Here is a 22,094-nt window from a genome sequence, read left to right as displayed (position 1 = left end):
TCTTGTATTGAAACAAGCTTGCAGCTCTCAATCTTTGTACACTTACGTGGGAAAAAAGATCAATGCTTCACCTGATTACCATTCACCAAACTTTTTATATAGGTATTTACTGTTTACTCAAAACCTGAAACCTCTTTAATTTAATGTAGAACCACAAATGCTGAGCTGGACAAACGCAGAGTTTGTAGCATTGAACAAAGTTACCATGAAGGGATTTGAATATACGGATTGAGAGTTCATGAAGGCCAACAAACAGCGGTGTGATGATGAATGGGACTTGATGGGTGAAAGAAGTCCCAACTTCTGCACGTTTCCTGAAATCCAAATAATCTTACTGCTGGTCTGTTTACAGCCAAATTTCCTCTTTCCAGGGGGTGTCCAGAACTATCCATTCTCATCTAAATAACTTGCTGTTATCATGTGTGCTCTGCCTGAAGGTAGATTCTTGGCTCAATGTAGTCCTTCATGTCTCTTACTTTCCTGCACCAATCTCTTAATTTTCCAATAATTTGCTTTAAATTTTCAAGCCATCCAGTGTTAATATTTTCTTTCTTTTTACTTAATGTTCCCTTCATACAAGTCAATTTCCTCATAAGATATTCAAGTTTCTTTTCCTTTTTACTCTCCATTGTGCTTAATAATTTACCATTTCTTTTTAATTCTCCAAACTCATTTCCTCCAAATCCACATTTCAAAACAATTTAGCACGTTGATCTCTTCAATAAAGATACAAGTCTCATATCCATACAAAACAACACTCCAAATAAAGATCTTTAAAAGTTTCTTCTGAGTTTTGTTCAACTTTCCAGTTGATTACAGTCTCTTGTAACCATTTATGTTACGTCATTGCAATAGATTATGAAATTCACACTCAGCAATTCAGTTAACAGACACAATCCCACTAATGTGCAAATAACATAAGCCCCAAGTAATCTTTAATTTACATTTTCTGGAGTCCTTTGATCAGCAAGTCACAAATGGAAATATTCTGGCACAAACCCCACTTCTTGTGCTGAATAAAAAGGTGCTTCTTCAAAAGTATCACTTATTTTTGTTGTTGCTAGCTTCAGAGTCCTCAGTAGCTTCTCCGTCAAACATTCATCTGATTTGTGAATTTTAGAAGTTCTATGGGAATATGCACTGGGGAAACGTCTATGCTGTAGGGGTTAGTGTGGGAGTGATGAACTAACTCAGAGATTTGGATACTGGCCGGATTTGGCTTCCCCTCCAGTCACGCTAATAGAATGACGTTCTCTTCTGGTGGTTGTACAAGTCCTGCATGAAATTAATTTGATAGATTCAGTGCAATTGCTGTTGGGAATGGTCTTGATAAAATTGCCCCAAATGTGAGAATCTCACTTCGAGAAGTCTCAGGAATGTAGGAAATTTAGATAGTCAAAACATTATTGTGGAAGAGAAACAGCAGCTTATTCAAACAGTGTAATCCAAGTGCTTGACATAGGCAGTTTGTACCCAGAATGGAAAGTCTTTCACCCCCAGCTTTGATGTGTGTTGAATCAGACCTAGTGATTAACTTGAGGATTCCCCTTTCCCAAATCAAAACACACCCCCTAACTTCCATACAATGCTCACATTCCTACACTAAATCCACAAATGAATTACAACTGCTCACTGGGTTCCATATGTTCTGGAAAAATTGAGCAAAAAAATACATTAAAAATGATGCTAAACATTAATCAATGTTTTCAGTACAGGATGGTTACCGTTCTTATTAAGACAAACCAAAAATACTAGTTCAAGTACTGCTTGGATTTTCAGAAGATATTAAACCACTGGTTCAAGACAAGATAGTGGAGTGTTATGATCTCAATAGAGACCAGTAACTTTTTATTTGGAAATTCCCAAACTAAGGCATTTATTATAAGAATGAAACCCCAAGATTCCACAGTTTATAATGAATTTTACTATGCAAGAAATAAGCAAAGCAAAATACTAAACAAACAGAATACTTGTACTTCACATCGAAAAGTACAATAAATCACAACTCAACGTACTTTAGCTCAGGGGTTCCCAAACGGGTTGGCACACCAACTGGCAAATGCTGGTTCCAAAGGAGCAACCAACCAATTTCAGGCCAACAAGAGCACGGTTTCTTAGAGCACTGGATGCTGATAGGCTGAGATGATCCAAGAGGCTTTTATACATGGCCCATTTGATTTATTCCATCTTCGTTGTTACTGGGCAGAAAGGCCAGCAGCCAACAGCAAGGATTAATCCTGAGGAGGAAGCCAGCAGCAAAATCAGGTGGCGGTGGTATGGAGAGGATCTGCGTGGCCTACAGGTGACAGTGGGGTATTGTGAGGGGGGGGGGGGGGGGGGGGATTCTGTACTACCAAATGGCAAATGGTAAATTCTCTTATTGTATAATGATAAACCAGGTTTGGTTCTGGTTTCAGAATTGACACCTGTGGCCAGGATTGATAAACTGCTATTTTCCTTTTGCAGCGAATTTGATCTGATTTCAGCGTGTAATTAACAGCAGGGTCCCAGGACTTTAGATGAGTAAATGACATTAGAATACCGTTATGGGCCAGGGTTTAGAGAACCCCAAAGTGTATCATGGACTTGACCTGACCCACAACTTTTGCTAGATTGCGGTTTGGGGAGCACACGGCCCACTCTCCAGGTGTGATACAGCAGAAATGGAAATGTATTTTTAAAAGTAAAACAACGTTTATTCTATGAACTCAAGTTAACCTTTTTAAAACATACAGTGAACATCTCAGCAACCATTAATTCAAAAGCAACCCCCAAAGACTACAACACTAAATAAACCTTTAAGCTTTATTTTTTAAACATCCATACGATTTAAAAACAAAACCTTTAACAGAAGCACATCAGGTTAAAGTCACTACTGAAAACATTCATAATTCTGAATTCACCAAATGATCAAGAGATAGTCTTTTGATGGCAGAGAGAACAACCGTACACCTGCTTGGTCTGGCTTCAGCTCCAACACTGGAATCCAAACTAAAACACACTCTGCAGAAAAAAGCCCAAAACAAAAGTAAAAAGCTGACAGACAGCCCAGCTCCATCCTCTCTCTGACATCACTGCAGTAGTAAACACCCATTTCTTAAAGGTACTCTCACGTGATACCTACCCCCCCCCCCCCCCCAAAAAAACCCATCAAATTAGGATGGTTTCATTTTTCACCTTTTCACTATACTTTAAGAAATGCACCCAGTAAATATCCTTTTTAGTTTAAAAAAAACACAAACAGGTATACTAATATAGTCCATTTTTGTTCTTCTTCCTCCAACTTAAATCCTTCCTGATTGACAGTCTCTTTGAACAAGAAGGTCTCTACACGATCCGTCCATTTCTTTATACCTCAGCATTTCTCTTTAAAGTCTGATACTTTAGTTCAATCTGATCACAGAGTCCCTTGTAATTCACCAACACAGGAGCATTGGTTATCACAGCTTTCAGGCAGTCAAATGCCTGTTGACACTCCGCTGTCCACTGGAATTTGTTACGCTTCTTCAGCAAGTCCATCAATGGGACAATCACGCAACAAAACGTTTGCATAAATGTTCGATCAAATCCACTCATGCCAAGAACTCGCATTATTTCCCTTCGTCTTGAGGGTATCGGACACTCCTCAATAACTGTTGGTTTCACATCCCGTGTGACCATTCAACCCTGTCCAATTGTATGGCCAAGGAAAGTGACCTGGGCTTTTCCAAATTCACTTTTGGCTAGGTTTACCACCAAACCCGCCTCCTGAAGTCATTCGAATAACTCCATCAGATGTTTTAAATGTTCTTTCCATATCTGGCTGAAATTGACCAGATTGTCAATGTATACCGCACAATTGGGTAATCCTGAAACAACTTTGTTAGTTTACCGTTGAAATGTGGCTGGGGCGTTTTTCATGCCAAACGGCATAACTTTGAATTGGTATATACCATCTGGATTCACAAAAGATAAAGGTACCTGCCAGTAACCTTTAAGTAAATCCAATTTGGAAATAAAAGCTGATTGTCCCACTTTCTCAATGCAATCCTCCAAACGTGAGACAGGATAAGAGTCCGTTCTTGTAACTGCATTAACTGTTCTATAGGCCACACACAATCATTGGGTACCGTCTGGTTTAGGTACCATCACTATGGGCGAGCTCCATTGGCTACAACCCACTTCAATTATGGCATTTATAAGCATACTCTCAATCTCTTTGTTAACCTGTGCCAATTTTAAAGGGTTAAGTTTGTATGGATGTTGTTTGATTGGAACAGCATTTCCCACATCTACATCATGTATAGACATTTTAGTACAAACCAATTTATCTCTACAAACCTGCCCACGTGATATCAATAACTCTCAGGTCAGTCCGTTTTTCCTCTGGAAGGGAACTCAACAATTTATCCCAATTTTAAAAAACATCCTCATTTTCCTATTTAATTTGAAGTATGTCAAATTCACAGTCATCTGGATTTGGTTCGTCACTTTGAGTTAGAATCATTAAGACCTACTCCTTTTTCTCTCCTCTTTCAAACTACTTTTTAAGCATATTCACATGACACAATCGGTGAGTCTTCCTTCTATCTGGTGTTTTTACCACGTGAGTCACCTCACTTAATTTCCTTTCAATCTGATAAGGTCCACAAAATGTTGCTTTTAAAGGTTCACCTAGGCAGCACGGTGGCGCAGTGGGTTAGCCCTGCTGCCTCATGGCGCCAAGGTCCCAGGTTCAATTCCGGCTCTGGGTCACTGTCTGTGTGGAGTTTGCACATTCTCCCCGTGTCTGCGTGGGTTTCGCCCCCACACCCAAAGATGTGCAGGGTAGGTGGATTGGCCACACTAAATTGCCCCTTAATTGGAAAAAATGAATTGGATACTCTAAATTTATTTATTTTTTTTTAAAAAAAGGTTCACCTACCACTGGTAACAATATAAAACTTTATGTCCACTGGCAAAACTATGAACTTTGGATTTCTTGTCCGCTACCCGTTTCATCACATTTTGTGCAACTTTTAAATGTTGTCTAGCTAATTCACCTGCTCTATTTAATCATTCCCTGAAATATCCATAACTTCTTTGAATAACCTTGAGGTAAAATTGGATCCTTGATCCGATTGTATTTCTATGGGTAGTCCATATCTAGTAAATAATTTAAGTAACTCCTCCACAATCTTTTTAGCTGTAATATTATGTTCTGGAATGGCCTCTGGAAACCTAGTAGACACATCCACTAGTGTCAAAAGATATTGATTCCCACTTTTCGTTTTAGGAAGTGGTTCTACGCAACCAATTTGGACCCATGTAAAAGGTTCCTCAAATGCTGGAATGGGTATGAAGGGCGCTGGGTTTATCACTGCTTGAGGTTTCCCTATCACTTGACATGTGTGACATGATTGACAAAATTTAACTACATCTTTATGTAGTCCAGGCCAATAAAAACGTTTCTGGATTTTAGCTCGAGTTTTCTTTATTCCCAAATGACTTCCCACTGGTACCTCATGCAACTCGCAACACCACCTTTCTATACCCTACCGGCAATACTACTTGAACTTCTGCCCACTTTTCATTCGCCTGCTAATGTGAAGGTCTCCACTTTCTCATCAAGACATTACTTTTACGGTAATAACACTCTGGTATACACACACATTCCTCTTCCGTGTATGCTTTCTGATACATCCGTTTTATTTCTACATCTTTCTGTTGTAACTCCGCCAATTTTCCTGAACTAAAAATATCCATCTCATCCTCCACCTGTCTTGTTCGTTTTCAACCATATGATCAAAAATCGTTTCAGATAATTGCACTTCAACTTTATCTTCACTCTTTGATTTCTCCTCTTGTCTTAATCTGTGACTTTGCGACCTTGTTACCACACAATCCGGAAAAAACCCAGGATATTCGTCCTTCAACACTTCAGTTGTCTGATTTTCCACTGGCTTATCAACCACAGTAGGCATCACTCCCACCTGCGATCCAGCTATATAATTACCCAAGATAAACTGTATTCCTGGACAAGATAGTTTCTCTATTACTCCTACTACCACTTCACCACTCTTCACTGGACTTTCCAACCTTACCTTATAGAATGGAACACGACTCCTCTCACTCTGAATTCCATATATTACCACCTTTTCTGGCAACATTCTTCCCAAACTACATAACTCCTCATCTTTTACCATAAAGATTGACTAGCTCCCGTATCTCTTAAAATTGTGACTTCTTTACCTGCTCCTCCTGATACACATGAGTAAACTTTACCCACACAAGTAAATTCTTTAAAGAGATCTGGCACCTTCTTATCACCCCTGTCAGCATCAACGGAGCCGAGGTAGAGATGGTGAGCAGTTTCAAATTCCTAGGGGTGCACATCACCAAAAATCTATCCTGGTCCACTCACGTCGACGCTATCACCAAGAAAACACAACAGCGCCTATACTTCCTCAGGAAACTAAGGTAATTCGGCATGTCCACATTAACCCATACCAACTTTTACAGATGCACTATAGAGAGCATCCTATCGGGCTGCATCACAGACTGGTATGGCAACTGCTCGGCCCAGGACCGCAAGGAACTTCAGAGAGTCGTGAATACCACCCAGTCCATCACACGAACCTGCCTCCCATCCATTGATTCCATCTACATCTCCCGCTGCCGGGGGAAAGCAGGCAGCATAATCAAGGATCCCTCCCACCCGGCTTACTCACTTTTCCAACTTCTTCCATCGGGCAGGAGATTCAGAAGTCTGAGAACACGCACGAACAGACTCAAAAACAGCTTCTTCCCCACTGTCACCAGACTCCTAAATGACCCTCTTATGGACTGACCTCATTAACACTACACCCATGTCTGCTTCATCCGATGCCAATGCTTATGTAGTACATTGTATATATTGTGTTGCCCTATTACGTATTCTCATGTATTTTCTTGAATTCTGTTTAATTCCCTTTTCTTCCCATGTACTGAATGATCTGTTGAGCTGCTTGCAGAAAAATACTTTTCACTGTACCTCGGTACACGTGACAATAAACAAATCCAATCCAATCCAATCCAGTCAATCACCTCTTGATCAAGCTGTACAATCTTTTGCACCTCCTTCGCTTAACTTGGGCTTTCCTTTACCACTTTAACAAACCCCACTGTCTTATCCAGTTTTACCACATCAACCTTCCCAGTGCTTTTCTTCAACCACCAACACTGTGACTTAACATGGCCTAGTTTATTATAGTGAAAACATTTGAAACTTTTCATTTCTTTTCCACCCTCCTGGATTTCTTTTTTTAATCTACGGTATACTCTCATTATCTCCCATCAGATCACCGTTGCCTCTACCACGAGTATTTCTCATGTCCCCAGTTTATATCCCTCACAGGCTGAAACCGATGTCGGAAACCAAGCTTTGATTTATGAACTAATTCATAATAATCTGCCTTTTCTGCTCACAGTTTTAACCCTCATTTCTTCCACACGAATTCTCACTACATCAGGAATTTAATTTTTAAACTCCTTCAAAAGTATAATTTCTCTGAGAGCTTCATACGTTTGATCCATTTTCAAAGCCCTTATCCACCTATCAAAATTACTCAGTTTGATCCTTTTAAACTCCATGTATAATTGACCAAATTCTTTCCTTAAATTTCTAAACCTTTGTCTGTAGGCTTTAGGCACCAATTCATATGCACCTAAGATGGATTTTGTCACCGCCTCATACGACTCAGATACCTCCTCCGGTAGTGATGAAAACACTTCACTAGCCCAACCTACCAGCTTTGTTTGAATCAGTAATACCCACATGTCCTGTGGCCATTTCATTTGTTTATCTACCTTCTCAAGTGAAATGAAAAAGACTTCTACCTCCTTCTCATCAAACCGTGGCAATGCTTGGACATATTTAAATAGATCCCCACCAGCCTTCGACTATGACGCTCTTCATCACTATCCTTATCACTCTCTTCCAACTGTACGTTTCCCTTAACGTCTGCCAATTTTAACTGACTGTCATATTTCATGGCCATTTTCTGAAGTTCAACTCTCTCTCCTTATCTTTTTCCCTGATCTGCATTTCCCTTTTTCTTTTTGTTCTGAGAGGGCTATCCTTTCTGTTTTGCTTTCTTCTCTCTCTTTTTCTTCTCTCTCTCTCTTTCTCTTTCCTCTCTCTCTTTCGTATTCAAGCTACTTTAATTCTTTCTCGTGTTTCATTTGTTTAATTCGTAACTGAATTTTTGCTATTTCCAATAAGTCAAACTGTATCCCAGGCAACTGCAAATGCTTAGCCACCGCCATAATTACCTCATCTTTTCGCATTTTATCAGGTAATGTTAACTGCAATGTTTTTGCCAAATCTAACAGTCTGCTTTTAGTCTCTGACCGTAAGGTATTGCGTGTGACCGTCTCCACCCCCAAAAACTTCAGAGCCTCTGAAAAAGCCATCGTTCACAACACATTTAAACAACCTACTTAATCCAAAATACCACACCTGAAAAGCACCCACAATATGCTCATCCCTCGCTGTCTTTAAGTTCACTAAGCCAATCCAATAGTTAGACTTTTATCCTGAACGTGCCCCCAATTTGTAATGGGCCAGGGTTTAGAGAACCCCAGTGTATCATGGAGTTCACCTGACCCACAGCTTTTACTAGATTGTAGTATGGAGAGCACACGGTTCACTCTCCAGGTATGGTACAGCAGAAATGGAAAAGTATTTTTTAAAGCAAAACAATGTTTATTCTATGAACTCAAGTTAACCTTTTTAAAACATAGTGAACATCTTGGCAACCATTAATTCAAATACAACCCCAAAGACTACAACACTCAGTAAACCTTTAAGCTTTCTTTTTTAACATCCATACGATTTAAAACAAAACCTTTAACAGAAGCACATCAGGTTAAAGTCACTACTGAAAACATTTATAATTCTGAATTCACCAAATGATCAAGAGATAGTCTTTTGATGGCAGAGAGAACAGCAGTACACCTGCTTGGTCTGGCTTCAGCTCCAACACTGAAAACAAAACTAAAAAGCCTAAAATTAAAGTAAAAAGCTAACAGACAGCCCAGCTCCACCCACTCTCTGACATCACTGCAGTAGTAAACACCCATTTCTTAAAGGTACTCTCACTAGATATTTATATACACACCCATTCTTAACACCCATTTCTTAAAGGTACTCTCACATGACAATACTTTCAACAAGTCGCCCCATTCGTGAAAATGTAAGCTTCTGATTTTTTGTTGGATTGCCTTCAACTGGATTTCTTTGCAGACCCTCCGATTTACAAACAGGCCCTACTGTCAGCTTTGGGCAGGCTGTTCTATGATGGGCCACTCAATAATTCAGAGGAAGTGGAGATAGAATGCCAGGATCATGCACCCATTTCTAATTTACGAACACTGGGTTTGTGTATAGTACAGAAGAAGACTAATTACGTCTTGCAGGAAAGCACAAACAAATCCACAATGGTGAAGATTGCCATTCTTCTTGAGGCCCGGGAACATGAACATAGCCAGGGGCAGGGGAAAGGTTATCCTCATAACTCTTGAATATAATGGTGTTGGTGCCACCAATCAAATCTCACCAAGACAGGATGGATGCTTCCATTTAAAGAATTATAATAATTTATTATATTAACACTTAGACAAAATAAATCTCATCTGCTTTCCACATGATCTTTCATCACCTGAATCCAACGTATATCGAAAAATTCACTGTATACTATTACCAAACAGATATACTTACTTCGCATGGGAAGATGAGGTGGTAAGCCAAAAGCTCTTAGAGGGAAACGTTCTGGGAGTCCATAGGTTCCAACACGAGGACGAAGTGGAAATCCCCTGTTCAGAAAGTGGCCTCTTGGATCAACAGGTATGAAGGGGATTTGCTTAGAAGGGGCTGGTGCAAAACCAGGTCTAATTCCAAAGCCAGCTTCAGGAGTAAGGGATTGGTTTAAATATATATTTAATGTTTCCTGCAGGAAAGATCATCCATTTTGTTTAACCTCCAATAATAAATCTCACAAGAAAATCAACTGAGCAGTGCAATCAAATAAAAACACAAAGCTTGTTGGAACTAGTGGTTTTGTTAAGTTGAATAAATGGCTCGAGCTGTAGTGTTTTTTTTTTAAAAGGTAAGAAGCAATGTAGAGAGAACAGTGTAGACACAACAACATTCATGATCCCAATGACAGAGGAAGTGGACTTACATGGTCTTGGGTCTGATCCTCTTGAGCAGAATTTGAAACTTGCAAGTTATTTTCCAGTGTTGGGCATTCGCCTTTAGAAATCAAAGTTATAATGAAGTTATTTATCAAATACAATTTTATCATTTGTCAAAGATAATTACAATGCAATAATACCCTCACTGATTTTCTACTCTTCCTTGTTATTGTTTTATATTTCTCTTTAGGAATATATGGAATTGTAAGGAGAACATAATGGCTAATAATACACATGTATGAAGAGGTAGAAAGTACATTTAGTACTCTAGAACAGGGCTTTTCAAACCTCGGGTCGGGACCTGTGGGTGGGTTGTGGGCGGATCAGTGTCCCCGATCGCAGGAGATGCGCCCAACGACCACGACCGGCTTTTAAATGCAAACAATGCAGCCTTCCAGCCAGATGCGGTGGCAAAGAGCAGGTCATGCGCCCGGAATATACACTGATGTCACAGGTCCTGGATGTCCGTGCTTTTGGCGCGATATCAGGGAGGAGCGATTCAGCTGCACGCAAGCAATGCAAGGAACAATTGGTGACAAAGCAGTGTAAAGATGATTTCTTGATGGATGGGTTTGTTAATTATGCCAATGCAAATCAGGATGCAAAGTCCATGTGTGTTATATACAGGGAAGTACTGGAAACTTAAAGTTTAAAACCCTCAAAACTTCAAAGGCATTTGAAGACTAAGTATGGTGTGTTCGAGGACAAACCTCATGATTGTTTTCAAAGGATAAAATGAGGACTTAAATCATGAGCTGAAGTCCTTAGCAGGAATTAACACTGAATGACAAAGTATGTGAGATCGCGAGGACCAAGCAAGCTCACCTGTCGCATTAAAGAAAATGAAAATGGCGTGTTGCAAAAGTAAGCTGGCGTGGGTTGCGAAAGTCATCCGGTTGGTAAAATTCAGTCCCGGGGAAAAAAAGTTTGAAAAACACTGCTCTAGAATACTCTGATTATCCAGCTGATAAACAAACAGCAACTTTAAGAACATAAGAACTAGGATCAGGAGTAGGCCATCTGGCCCTTCGAGCCTGCTCCACCATTCGATGAGATCATGGCTGATCCTGTCTGGACTCAGCTCCAGTTTCGCGCCCGAATACCATAACCCTTTATTCTTCAAAAACGATCTATCTTTGTCTTGAAAACATTTAATGAAGGAGCCTCAACTGCTTCACTGGGCAGGAATTCCATAGATTCACAACCCTTTGGGTGAAGAAGTTCCTCCTAAACTCAGACCTCAATCTACTTCCCCTTATTTTGAGGCTAGTGGGGGCATAGTGGGGAATGAGGCTAAGTCACAGTATGGGATTGATTGAAGGAAATTAACGTTTCATTTAACTTTTAAGAAACTGACAGAAGCTATTAAGAAGTGAACCAACTAACTTTGCAAAAATAAATTTTTGAAAACAATATAATGAGCAGCCTATAACTGATTATTTTCTTCTCACAATTATTGAAAATTTGGAAATGAAACACGGGAACTAATAGCTAAACAGACAAAGGTATTTTACTTGTTAAAAATGTAACTGCTAATTTTTAAAAAGTGCAATTGCTGAGATTTAGATTTTGTAAATTTGGATGTTTTAGCCTATTTGTTCCAGTACCGTTGATTTTCATTTGGGGGGGGGGGGGGGGAGGAGGACAAAAGACATGCATTTATACAGTGCCTTTTGTAACCTCAGGACATCCAAAAGTGCTTTACAGCCAATAAAGTACTTTTCAAGTGTAGATACTGTTGTAATGTAGGAAATGTGGCTGCTGGCAAGGTCTCACAGCAGGGATGTTATAATGCAAAAATAATCTGTTTTTGTAATGTTGTTGAAGGATAAGTATTGGTCAGGACACTAGAGATAACATCCGTGCACTTCTTCAAAATAGTGATCTGGTGTGTTTTACAACAGACGAGGTTTCAACTTAATGTTTCATCTGTAAGAGTGCACCTCCGACAGTGATGGATTAGATTAATAAATGGACCAGCCTAGATTTTTGTGCTGCAGCATCTAGAGTGGGACTTGGGCCCACAACCTTTTTACTCAGAGGCGAGAGCAATATCAATTGAGCCAAAGTTAGCATAAAAGAGGTTTTCAAATTAAAATGCTCCAGTAAATTGTGGGTTTTTTTGCCCACTATGAACCATCACCAAATCACATTTTTGGTAAAGTAATAGTTTTTGTCAATTTGAATTTTAAAATGCTTTCGTGGATTTTATTGAATGCGATTAGTCAAAATCTAAAACGGTCATTAGAATCCACAAGTCAATCCACAAATTTATCAAGCACTGCACTTTTTGTTATGTTAAAATGATGACTTCAGTGCTACACTGTACCTGTTCTAGTTATGACACAAGTGTGTAGTTCTGCTGGTCCAGAAAATGTTCCTGAAGATATATGGTAACCTGTGTTTGATGCCTGATGATAGGCAATGATAGGGTGTCCAACTATATATTTAGAACACGGAAAGTGTTGTGAAATTGCATGCACATGTACAAAGCCCATAATCAAAGATTTCCTCTAAAATCTTAATTCTCTAAAACTATTTTAAGATTAAAATTTATTAAGCTATATCATCAAGTAAACCCAGTCAGTGCTCCCCAACACTATATCTATTGTCTAGCGAAGTCCTTTGTAGAGATTTGTATATACCTGATGATGCCTCCGACAGCTTCTGGTCTCTTTCCCACACTGGGGAGATCGAACCGCTATCAGACTGTGGACCATGATGGTCAGACATTCGGTCAGAGACTGACTCTGCATTTTCATTAGAAGTGCGGTCTGGGTGGCCTGATGCACTTTGTGCTATGGACAAAATTATACACCAAACTGAATTACAATACATTTCAGATATTGTGGCCAACAATTCTTAATAAATGACAAACACTGTATATACCACAGAATTACATTTTGCAGAACAGTTCACAATCCAATGCAATTCCTCTACACAGTTTGTTCACGAGACATTACTATTCAGAAAGTTAACAAAAAAGATCACAAGCTGATTGCGTAGTGTTTAAATTAAACTGTTACAAGAGATAACATTACTTTTGAAATCTGGTCCTCCAGGAAACAAAGGTGAAAACCTTAAGGGTCCATCTCCTAATGAGGATGACAGAAAACCCACAGATTCAGAGCCAAGTCGACCCACGGGAGAAGGACCATATGGAGAACGTCTTCCTGCAATGCAGTACACAAAGCACAAAGCATCTGTAATTTCCTTTCATGACATCAAAGTTTTAAAAACACCTATATAAGCAGTGTATATAAGCGCATTATAACAGAACTAAAGGCTCCAAAATATAGAACTAAAAAAAATGTATATATAAAATGTATCCCTCAAAATGTTAACCGTAACTATGTGATAAGGTGCACATGAATGATACAAGGGCCGGAATTCTGTTTGAGAGACTACGGGCTGAATTCTCCGCCGTCGGGATTCTCCGTTTTGCCAGCAGTCCGGGGGTTTCCTGACAGCGTGGGGCTGCCCCACAATGGTAAACTCCATTGACTATCCAGTGAAATGGAGAATCCCGACGGTGTGCCACACCAGCGTTCAATTCACACTTCCGTTGGTTGCTCTATTCGGTAAGCGAGTCAGGACATGCAAATGGGCCAGCACGCTATCGGAATGAATTGAGAGCAATCCAGGTCCAGTGGTCTTTGTAACCACAAGGGCCGAAATTAGCGCCAAAGAGCCCGACAGCTGGAGCTGTTTTTAAGCACTCCACTTACCACACACTCACTGCAGCCACAAAGATGGCACAGAGAAACCTGTCCCCCCCCCCCCGAGTTTGGGGGTCCCAGGTGGACCCAAAGCTTCATGCCAGTGAAGAAGGGAGGGACACCCTTTTCCCTAGGGTGGGCCGCAGATTCACACCTGCCCTCCTGAACAGCGCCTGGGAAATGGTGACAGAGGCAGTCAGCGCTGCCAGGCTCACCAAGAGGAAACAGCTGGCGTTTTTGATGGGTGGGGGTCACTGGTGAGGCCTTTGCCCTAAGAGAGGCAGAGAATAAAGGGAGGGTTCCAAAGGCCATGGTCCAGGTTTCCGTTGGTCCGGGTGAGCTCTGCTGATCCCTTGCTTCCACTGCAGTGGGGCAGGCTTTCTGAGGGGTGTCAACATCTGATTGAGCTTAACCACGCCATCCCCTTGATGAAACAGCTGGGATACGAGGGTGACAGAGGGGTGACCTGACTGGGCTTTCAGATGACCATAGGCACTCTGAACAATCAAAGGACACAGGGAACACTCAGCAGTGTGAGCAGCCAGGAGCCTGTAAGTAGCACCAGAAGGGTGCGTTTAAAACAAATACTGCAGCAATGGCAGTTTAAGCCAGGCCACCGTGATCCCGAAGGGGTCATACTGAGTCCACGGACTTGGCACCAAGTCATTCCCCACTACTGGCCCGGTCCCGGTGGCCAGCCCCCCAGAAAGCCCGACAGTTTTTGAGGCCGAGAGTTTTTTTAGCCTCTCGCTCCCACTCCACAACCATGGTGCCCAGGACCCACTTGTAAATACTTGCACTAATTCATACTCATGAGACCTCCGCTTAAGAGGGGCAGAGCATCAAAAAAGGGGTGGAACATGACGTGTCCAAGCCATTAATGATATTAAAATCCATGCAAATTACAGTTTTACATGGATCTGCCAGTGTGGGGGGCAAACTTCGATATCGATGCCAGCATGGGATCAGAGGATGGCGTCTGAATCGGAACCAAGAGGTAGAAACTGATTTTTTCCATTTTGGGCGATTGTCCGCCCGATCGCTATTCTAGCGTGGCCAATCCACCTAGCCTGCACATCTTTGGGTTGTGGGGACGAAACCCACGCAAACATGGGGAGAATGTGCAAACTCCACATGGACAGTGACCCAGAGCTAGGAGCGAACCTGGCACCTTAGCACCATGAGGCAGCAGTGCTAACTACTGCGCCACCGTGCTGCCTCGCGATTCTTGCTTCTGTCGTCACGTAGCGGAGAATCCAGCCCAAGATGATCTGCTGATAACGTTAAAAAAGATTGCAGTACCTCTGTATGGTGGAACAAATGTTGAGGAAGTTAATAATGTTGGCCTTCCAGATACATCGTTTATCAGTGGATCCTTCAACGCTATATCAATTTTGAATTCCATTTCAGTTATCCTGTAAAATTAACAAAATTATTTTTACACCTAAAGCTAGCACAGGGATAGCTTTCTATCCTACTAGAAAGTTGGCCGTCTGTATTCACACTCAGTTATCAGAGTTTACTGTAACAGCATCAAAAGGACAGTGGGTATGACTGCAGACCCCAATGAAAAGTAAACAAGCACAGTGAAAGGTTTTAGATTGTGCAGTCATTATAGGGAAATGTTTTCTACTCGACTGTCAAATGATCCTAAATCAATACATTTACTAGACACGTTTGGATAACCTGGTTTTATATTTTAGAATCGTTGGATAGTTGCAATCTGTAAATATATGCTGTCTACAGAACTTTTGTCTGGACGAAGGTACAAAAGAAATTACAAAGATGATACCAGAACTGGGAGTTTATACTGATCAGGAAAGACTGACCAGGCTGAGGCCCTTTTCTCTTGCACAGAGAAAGCTGAGTGGTAACCAATTGAGGTCTTTAAAATCATCACGGATTTTGACAGGGCAGAGGTAGGGATGATGTTTTCACCTCTGAAGGACTCCAAAATTAGGAGTCATAAACTGAAGATAATTACTAATATACTTCTTTACGCAGAAAATGGGTATAATGTAGAACTTGCTGTCATTTATAAGTAGTTAAGCTAAATATCATAAATGTGTTTAAAGAGAGGCGGGATAAATGCATCAGGGGGAAAAGAAGTCAAAATGTTAGATATGCTGATGGGTTCGAAGAAACAAGGTAGGAGGAGTTCGTGTGGACCATAAGCTCTTGCATAGCTGGGTCGAATGGACTGTTCCTGTGCTATACAAATATCTCACCATAGGGATTTTTTACCTTATTGATTACTTGAGCAGAACTTCATGTTAAGTAACTGGTAGTATTGCAACCAGTGTCCATTTCTCAGTGTCTTTGTTGTGGCAACATGGGAGCAAACATTTTGTGCAGAACAGATTTTTATGGCAACATCTTATTTAAGAATTTTCTCAAGTGTATGGTTCACAATAATAAGTACAATATAACCAGCGGAAATGTGAACTAAACCAGGAAAAACATCAAGTGCATCAAGTTAGCAGTTCGACAACAAAACTGTAAAAAGGGATGGCTAACTGAACAGATCTTTTCAATATTTAGGATTTAGGATCCTGAAAAATAACCAGCAAGATTACCTCCTGCAAACAAGTACAATGATTATACCCATTTTTCTGAAGTCACCCTTCATGATGCTGCAGTTTGCGAGGGCTGTTTAACAGTTTGGAGGCAGTCACCCATCTGCAGGTCAGGGCGACAATGATTCAGGCAGGTCCAGAGCCCCTCCATTCCTAATCGAGTGCTGCAGTAGCTGCACACTGCCCTGAAGTGTCTTCCCCAGCCCCTCTCATAGTGGGGGCTTTATGGCAAAAATCATTTTTGATTTAAATGGGAAAGATTGGAGAGATAGCATCTCCATTTTGAAGTACCCTCTCTCTTATGTATCTGCCATTGTAGCCTGCTGCTCCTTGATTGGCCCCCCAGTTTCAAGAACCCATCCATCCCTCCTTAATTGGTCAGTAAGCCCTGCCTCTGACCATTAATAGGTCACCCTGGGGAAAACTGCACTCAGTGACTGTTTCTCACTCAGTGTGGGTTTCTGACCCAATTTCAGCTGACAGCGGGAGTCAGAAACCTGCACAGAAAATCCTGCTGGTGTCCATTCAATTTTCTGACTGAATTAAGACTGAATTTAGAAAAGAAAGATTCTTTTGCAGATCTAAACATTTTTTTGTAAAGTTCAATGCTTCAATTGATGGAACCAGTTTTCATGTCCTCTCCTACCAGGAAGTTGGAAGAAAAATGCAAATATTGAAGGTAATTCCAGCACTCGATCTTGAACCCAATAATGTTCAAGTATTTCAAATGCTTATCATCATGCAATCCTAAAGTGGGACGCTTTCAATGAATATACTCATTTGCATCCATATGGATCACAAAATAGATTATAAATTGTAACTTATTACCATTTATTTGTTGAAATAAATCACATTTTCCAGCTTAAAATGTTACTCATAATGCACCTCGGAATACCTAAACATTTAGAGCTCCTTATGATGTTTCCAAAAACGTTAGACAAACATTGTTGCTATGCATGAAGAGAATACGGAAGTTAAATATTTGGGAACAAATAGAAACTTACTTTTGCCGAAGGTGAATGCTCTCTCTTTTAATATTGCCAAGCTCGCGATCAGCTTCACGAGCCGAAAGCTACAAATAAAAACATAGTTTGAGAAGCTGTGACAAAAGGTCACCTGGACTTGAAACGTTAGCTTTTTTCTCTCCCCACAGATGCTGCCAGACCTGCTGAGATTTTCCAACATTTTCTCTTTTGGTATTAGATTCCAGCATCCGCAGTAATTTGCTTTTATTGAGAAGTTGTAGTTATAGAAACTGTAAAAATTAATCTTTGAGAACTGCTGTAGCAAATTGGCATCAAAAAAATTAATTTGTGGCATATTTTAGGAATCAATTTACATTGCCAGCAATTTTTCCTTTTGCCTGATTCTGCTTTATAATATTTTTCATGTGAAATTATTGTTGGACAGTTATGTGAACATTTTCCAGTGATCGCAAGACTGAGTACTGTGCACCTACAGGCAATTAAATATTTGGGTCACTGTCTGTGTGTAGTCTGCACATTCTCCCAATGTCTGCGTGGGTTTCCTCCAGGTGCTCTGGTTTTCCGGACATTCTGAATTCTCTCTGTGTACCTGAACAGGTGCCGGAATGTGGCAACTAGGGGCTTTTCACAGTAACTTCATTGCAGTGTTAATTTAAGCCTACTTGTGACACTAATAAAGATTATTTTTATTTTTCAAAATTAGTAAACTGTCAGTTGATGAATTAAAGGTTTTTTCATATATACACAAGATGATGGGAGAGCAAGAGAGACTTTAGATACTTGCTCCACTGAGGCACCTAATAGACAGTGCTATCAACTACACTGTGACAGTTGAAATAGGAAAATTGAATGGGAAATATCGATGTGGCCATTTATAGTAGTTATGCTGGCATAAACGTGGCATCAAAAAAAAACGTGACAACAGGAAAGAAACAAGAAAGGAATGAACTTGCATTTATTCTTTTTTTTTTTAAATATAAAGTATCCAATTCATTTTCCCAATTAAGGGGCAATTTAGCATGGCACATCCACCTAGCCTGCACATCTTTGGGTTGTGGGGCGAAACTCATGCAAACACAAGGAGAATGTGCAAACTCCACACGGACAGTGACCCAGAGCCGGGATCGAACCTGGGGCCTAGGTGCCGTGACGCAGCAGTGCTAACCCACTGCGCCACCGTGCTGCCCGAACTTGCATTTATTGATATAGCACCTTTCACAACCTCAGCAAGTCATAAAGCACTTTATAACCAATTAGCTTTTCAAATGTAGTCACTGTGGTAATGCTGGAAGTAAGGGTTTGTGAACAGGAAGTGTATGTCACTATGATGCAAGATATTTTAATTCATAGAATCACAGAATCCCTACAGTGCAGAAGGCGGCCATTTGGCACATCGAGTCTGCACCAATCTACTCTGCCCTATACTCGTAACCTACCCTTCATCCTTGGACACAAAGGGGCAGTTTATCATGGAAAATCCAACTAATCCGCACATCTTTGGACTGTGGGAGGAAACCGGAGTACCTAGAGCAAACCCACACAGGCACAGAGAGAACGTACAAACTCCACACAGTCACCCAAGGCCAGAATTGAACCTAGGTCCTTGCTGCTGTGAGGCAGCAGTGCTAAACACTGTGCTACTGTGCCACCCTGTAGAGGCTAAGCTGGTACACCACAAATCTAGACAAATGGTGCTGCATTTTACGTCTGAAACTCACCCAATTATCATGTGCTTTTTTCTCATGAGATACAATCTGTAAACACAAATATAAAATTGTGGAATTAAAGTCTGTCTAAATAAATTAAGCCTAATTTTCAAGTAATGTTGTATTTAACAATGTAACTATATATAGACATTATTAATGGATCCTGTTTTCCAAGTTCAGTTTAATGTGTTGAATGTTATTTGTTTCCGATATGGCAAAATAATGTGCATATACACCAATCTGCATTAATCTAGCACTTTGCATGTAGAAAAATATCCCTAGGTATTTCATAGAAGCATAATAAGACCAGTCAATACAAAATCAAAGAATGAAAAGGCGTGGGCCTTAAATGGGAGAGAGATGGAAAGCTAGAGAGATTTAGAAAGCAAATTCGAGAACAAAGCGTAAGCAAAGACAGGTGAGAGGGCAATGAAATAAGTGACCAGAGTTGGAGGAACACAGAGTTGATATAGGGCTGGAGAAAGTTGGAGAGACAGAAAGGTGCACGGTAATTTAAACACCGGAACATTTTAAAGTGGAAGCATTGGGGACCAGGAGACAACATGGGTCAGTGAGTCAGTCACAAACTGTGATTTCCACAAATTCGCCTAATCAAGGGCGGTGGATGGGCTTTCCAAACTGGTGGGCTAATCAGAGGCCTTTGAGCTTGGACTGTAACACGGAGTAAGCAAGAGATACAGCACTTCAAATTAGAAGCAATCTCACTCAAGTGTTTTAAGGTAATAAATGAAATGTTTTTGCAGCTGCACCGCCACTCTGAGGTGGCGGTGGTGCTGGTGGTAACCCCTCTACAGGGGAGGGCCTGTGGACCCAGGCAGGCAGGGAGGGCCTGTAGGTTGGCCAGGAATGCTGGCACTCAGTCTGCTGTTGGGTGCAAACCTCCATGCACCTAGAATGGCCTCCTACTGCCAGTGGGACAAATCCAAATGGCCTCAAGTGTCTTTTAATGAGCCCACTTGGTTACCCATTGTGGGCAGGCAAGTAGCCCTACCACCCCCTGATCTCAGCAAAAAAATGGCCTGGAACCTGGGAACGTGCTTGCCAGCCCCACATGGGCCACTTTAGCTCCCACTTGTCTCCACTCCTGAAACTCCAGCCCTTTGTACGGAATATGATACAGGCAACAGAGGTTTGGATGAGTCGGAATTTATGGGATGAACGCGGGAATAATTAAGCCTTGTGGTGACACAGATGTATTGTGTGTTTTAACAGTAGGCAACCTTTGTGATGGTACATTGCAGCAGGAAGTTTAAAAAAAAGTAGAAAAGCAGATTATTGAGCAAACAGCAACAACTTTCTTTTACGTACTTGATTTTTATATGACTGTATAGTTTTATCTAATTCTTCTTCAAGATCTTTAGCACGTTGCCTGCAAAGAAAGCAAAACATTAACAAAATCTGAACTCACAATTAATGCTAAATTAACAAACTGAAAACTTCACTCACCTATAAACACAGAGTTCTTCAGTTGCTTGGTTAATCTTTTCATCAACTTCAGAAAGCTTCTCTTCCTTCTGCAGGCGCTGATGCTCTTCCAGCGTCAGATTTCTATGGACAATGCAACCACAACATACAGAAATTATTCACAGCCTTACAACTTATATCCCATTCATTTAAAGAATAGGAGTCCTTAACAAAGTTTTACAAGGTGATGGGTTGGTGCCATCAGCAGATGGATTAATATCTAGCAACCAATTGATTCAGGAATTTTTACTGGGTGTTTTTAGCACTTTCGCTGGAAAGGATTATGTTCAGTATAAGGAAATTGTTCCCTCTTTACCATCAACTCTAACCAGCCAGCACCAGAGGTAATTAGTGGCTGAAAAAGAGCAAACTTTGCAGAGTAAATTTGGCCTCCTGAATCATAACGAGCTCATAATTACTGCTGATCACAATTGGATAATTGGCCTCTTTTGAATATAAAATTCAAATATAAATTGTTGAAAAATAACTCATATTATTTCATTCTTAATTATTTTCTTCTCTTCCACATCTTAGGGATCATATATTGTCTCATCACGTGACTAATCAACGGGTTATTATTGCTGCGGAACAGAATGTGCTTGTAAGGGCAAGACAATGTTTCCTCATATTCTTCCCTCTCCTATTAGGAAAGGATCTGGCCTTAACTGTGTTTCTCCCCCAGTGGGAAGGCTGAGATCAGGACTAAGTGTAGACACCAAATTCAGCATTGTATTACTACAAACAGACCTGAATCATTGCTCTAAGACTAATTGATTTCCAATCATAATTCCATGTCCCGCAAGATTCAGTTTAATTGAAATTCTGCCTCAGTCGGAATGTGATACCTTTGAAGCTCCATTTCTTTCTCATGGTACAGTTCTGTCATGATCTTTAACTTCTGCTGCATGGTCTTATATTCGGTTTCAAATTGAATTGTTTCATGTTGTACTGAAGTTTGTTCTAATCGAAGTTTTTCAATTCGCTCTGTCAAATGGAAAGAAAAACGGTCCATGAATACATTGTAAGTTCTGTAATATTTTACTTGAGAGTCTCCATACCAAGATGGCCATGAAAAGAATTTTTAAGAGAATTGTGAAAATTATACAAATATTAACTGTGTGTTACAATCCCAGGTGATGTTACAACAAGACTGGACGATCAAACAATTAGATTCTGGCTCAAAACACAACATAACGTTTACTTGCTTTTAGAAAACGTGGAGGAACAGAGTCACAGGACTGCTAATTAGTTTCACCAAGAAGAAAAAATAATTTCTTAAACATGAAACATTGGATTATGAAGCATTACTCCTTCACTCGCCCCTTAGCTTCACAACTACGCACAGATTTTAAGGTTAACTTGGATAACAACGTATATCTTAAGCTAGAATAGCCTCAGTAACAGAATGTTCCTGTGAGCATACAAATT

General features: G+C 40.5%; 1 protein-coding gene across 2 annotated transcripts in view; it reads right to left on the bottom strand.

Moving 5' to 3' along the window:
- Positions 1-22,094, bottom strand: part of ctage5 (CTAGE family, member 5) — a 120,988-nt gene that overhangs the window by 1,278 nt on the left and 97,616 nt on the right. For both annotated transcript variants that reach the window (XM_038780444.1, XM_038780454.1), the window contains exons 18-27: positions 21,512-21,650; positions 20,649-20,750; positions 20,511-20,571; positions 19,194-19,229; positions 17,494-17,561; positions 15,216-15,328; positions 13,236-13,367; positions 12,840-12,992; positions 10,182-10,252; positions 9,719-9,947 (exon numbers count right to left, since the gene is read on the bottom strand). In XM_038780444.1, coding sequence (XP_038636372.1) covers positions 9,719-9,947; positions 10,182-10,252; positions 12,840-12,992; positions 13,236-13,367; positions 15,216-15,328; positions 17,494-17,561; positions 19,194-19,229; positions 20,511-20,571; positions 20,649-20,750; positions 21,512-21,650 — 1,104 coding nt within the window. The remainder of the gene's footprint in view (positions 1-9,718; positions 9,948-10,181; positions 10,253-12,839; positions 12,993-13,235; positions 13,368-15,215; positions 15,329-17,493; positions 17,562-19,193; positions 19,230-20,510; positions 20,572-20,648; positions 20,751-21,511; positions 21,651-22,094) is intronic.

This window comes from Scyliorhinus canicula, chromosome 2 (genome assembly GCF_902713615.1).
Source record: "Scyliorhinus canicula chromosome 2, sScyCan1.1, whole genome shotgun sequence".
Classification (NCBI taxonomy): Eukaryota; Metazoa; Chordata; class Chondrichthyes; order Carcharhiniformes; family Scyliorhinidae; genus Scyliorhinus; species Scyliorhinus canicula.
Note: the sequence above shows the minus strand (reverse complement) of the source record. Positions and strands in the feature narration are given on the sequence as shown.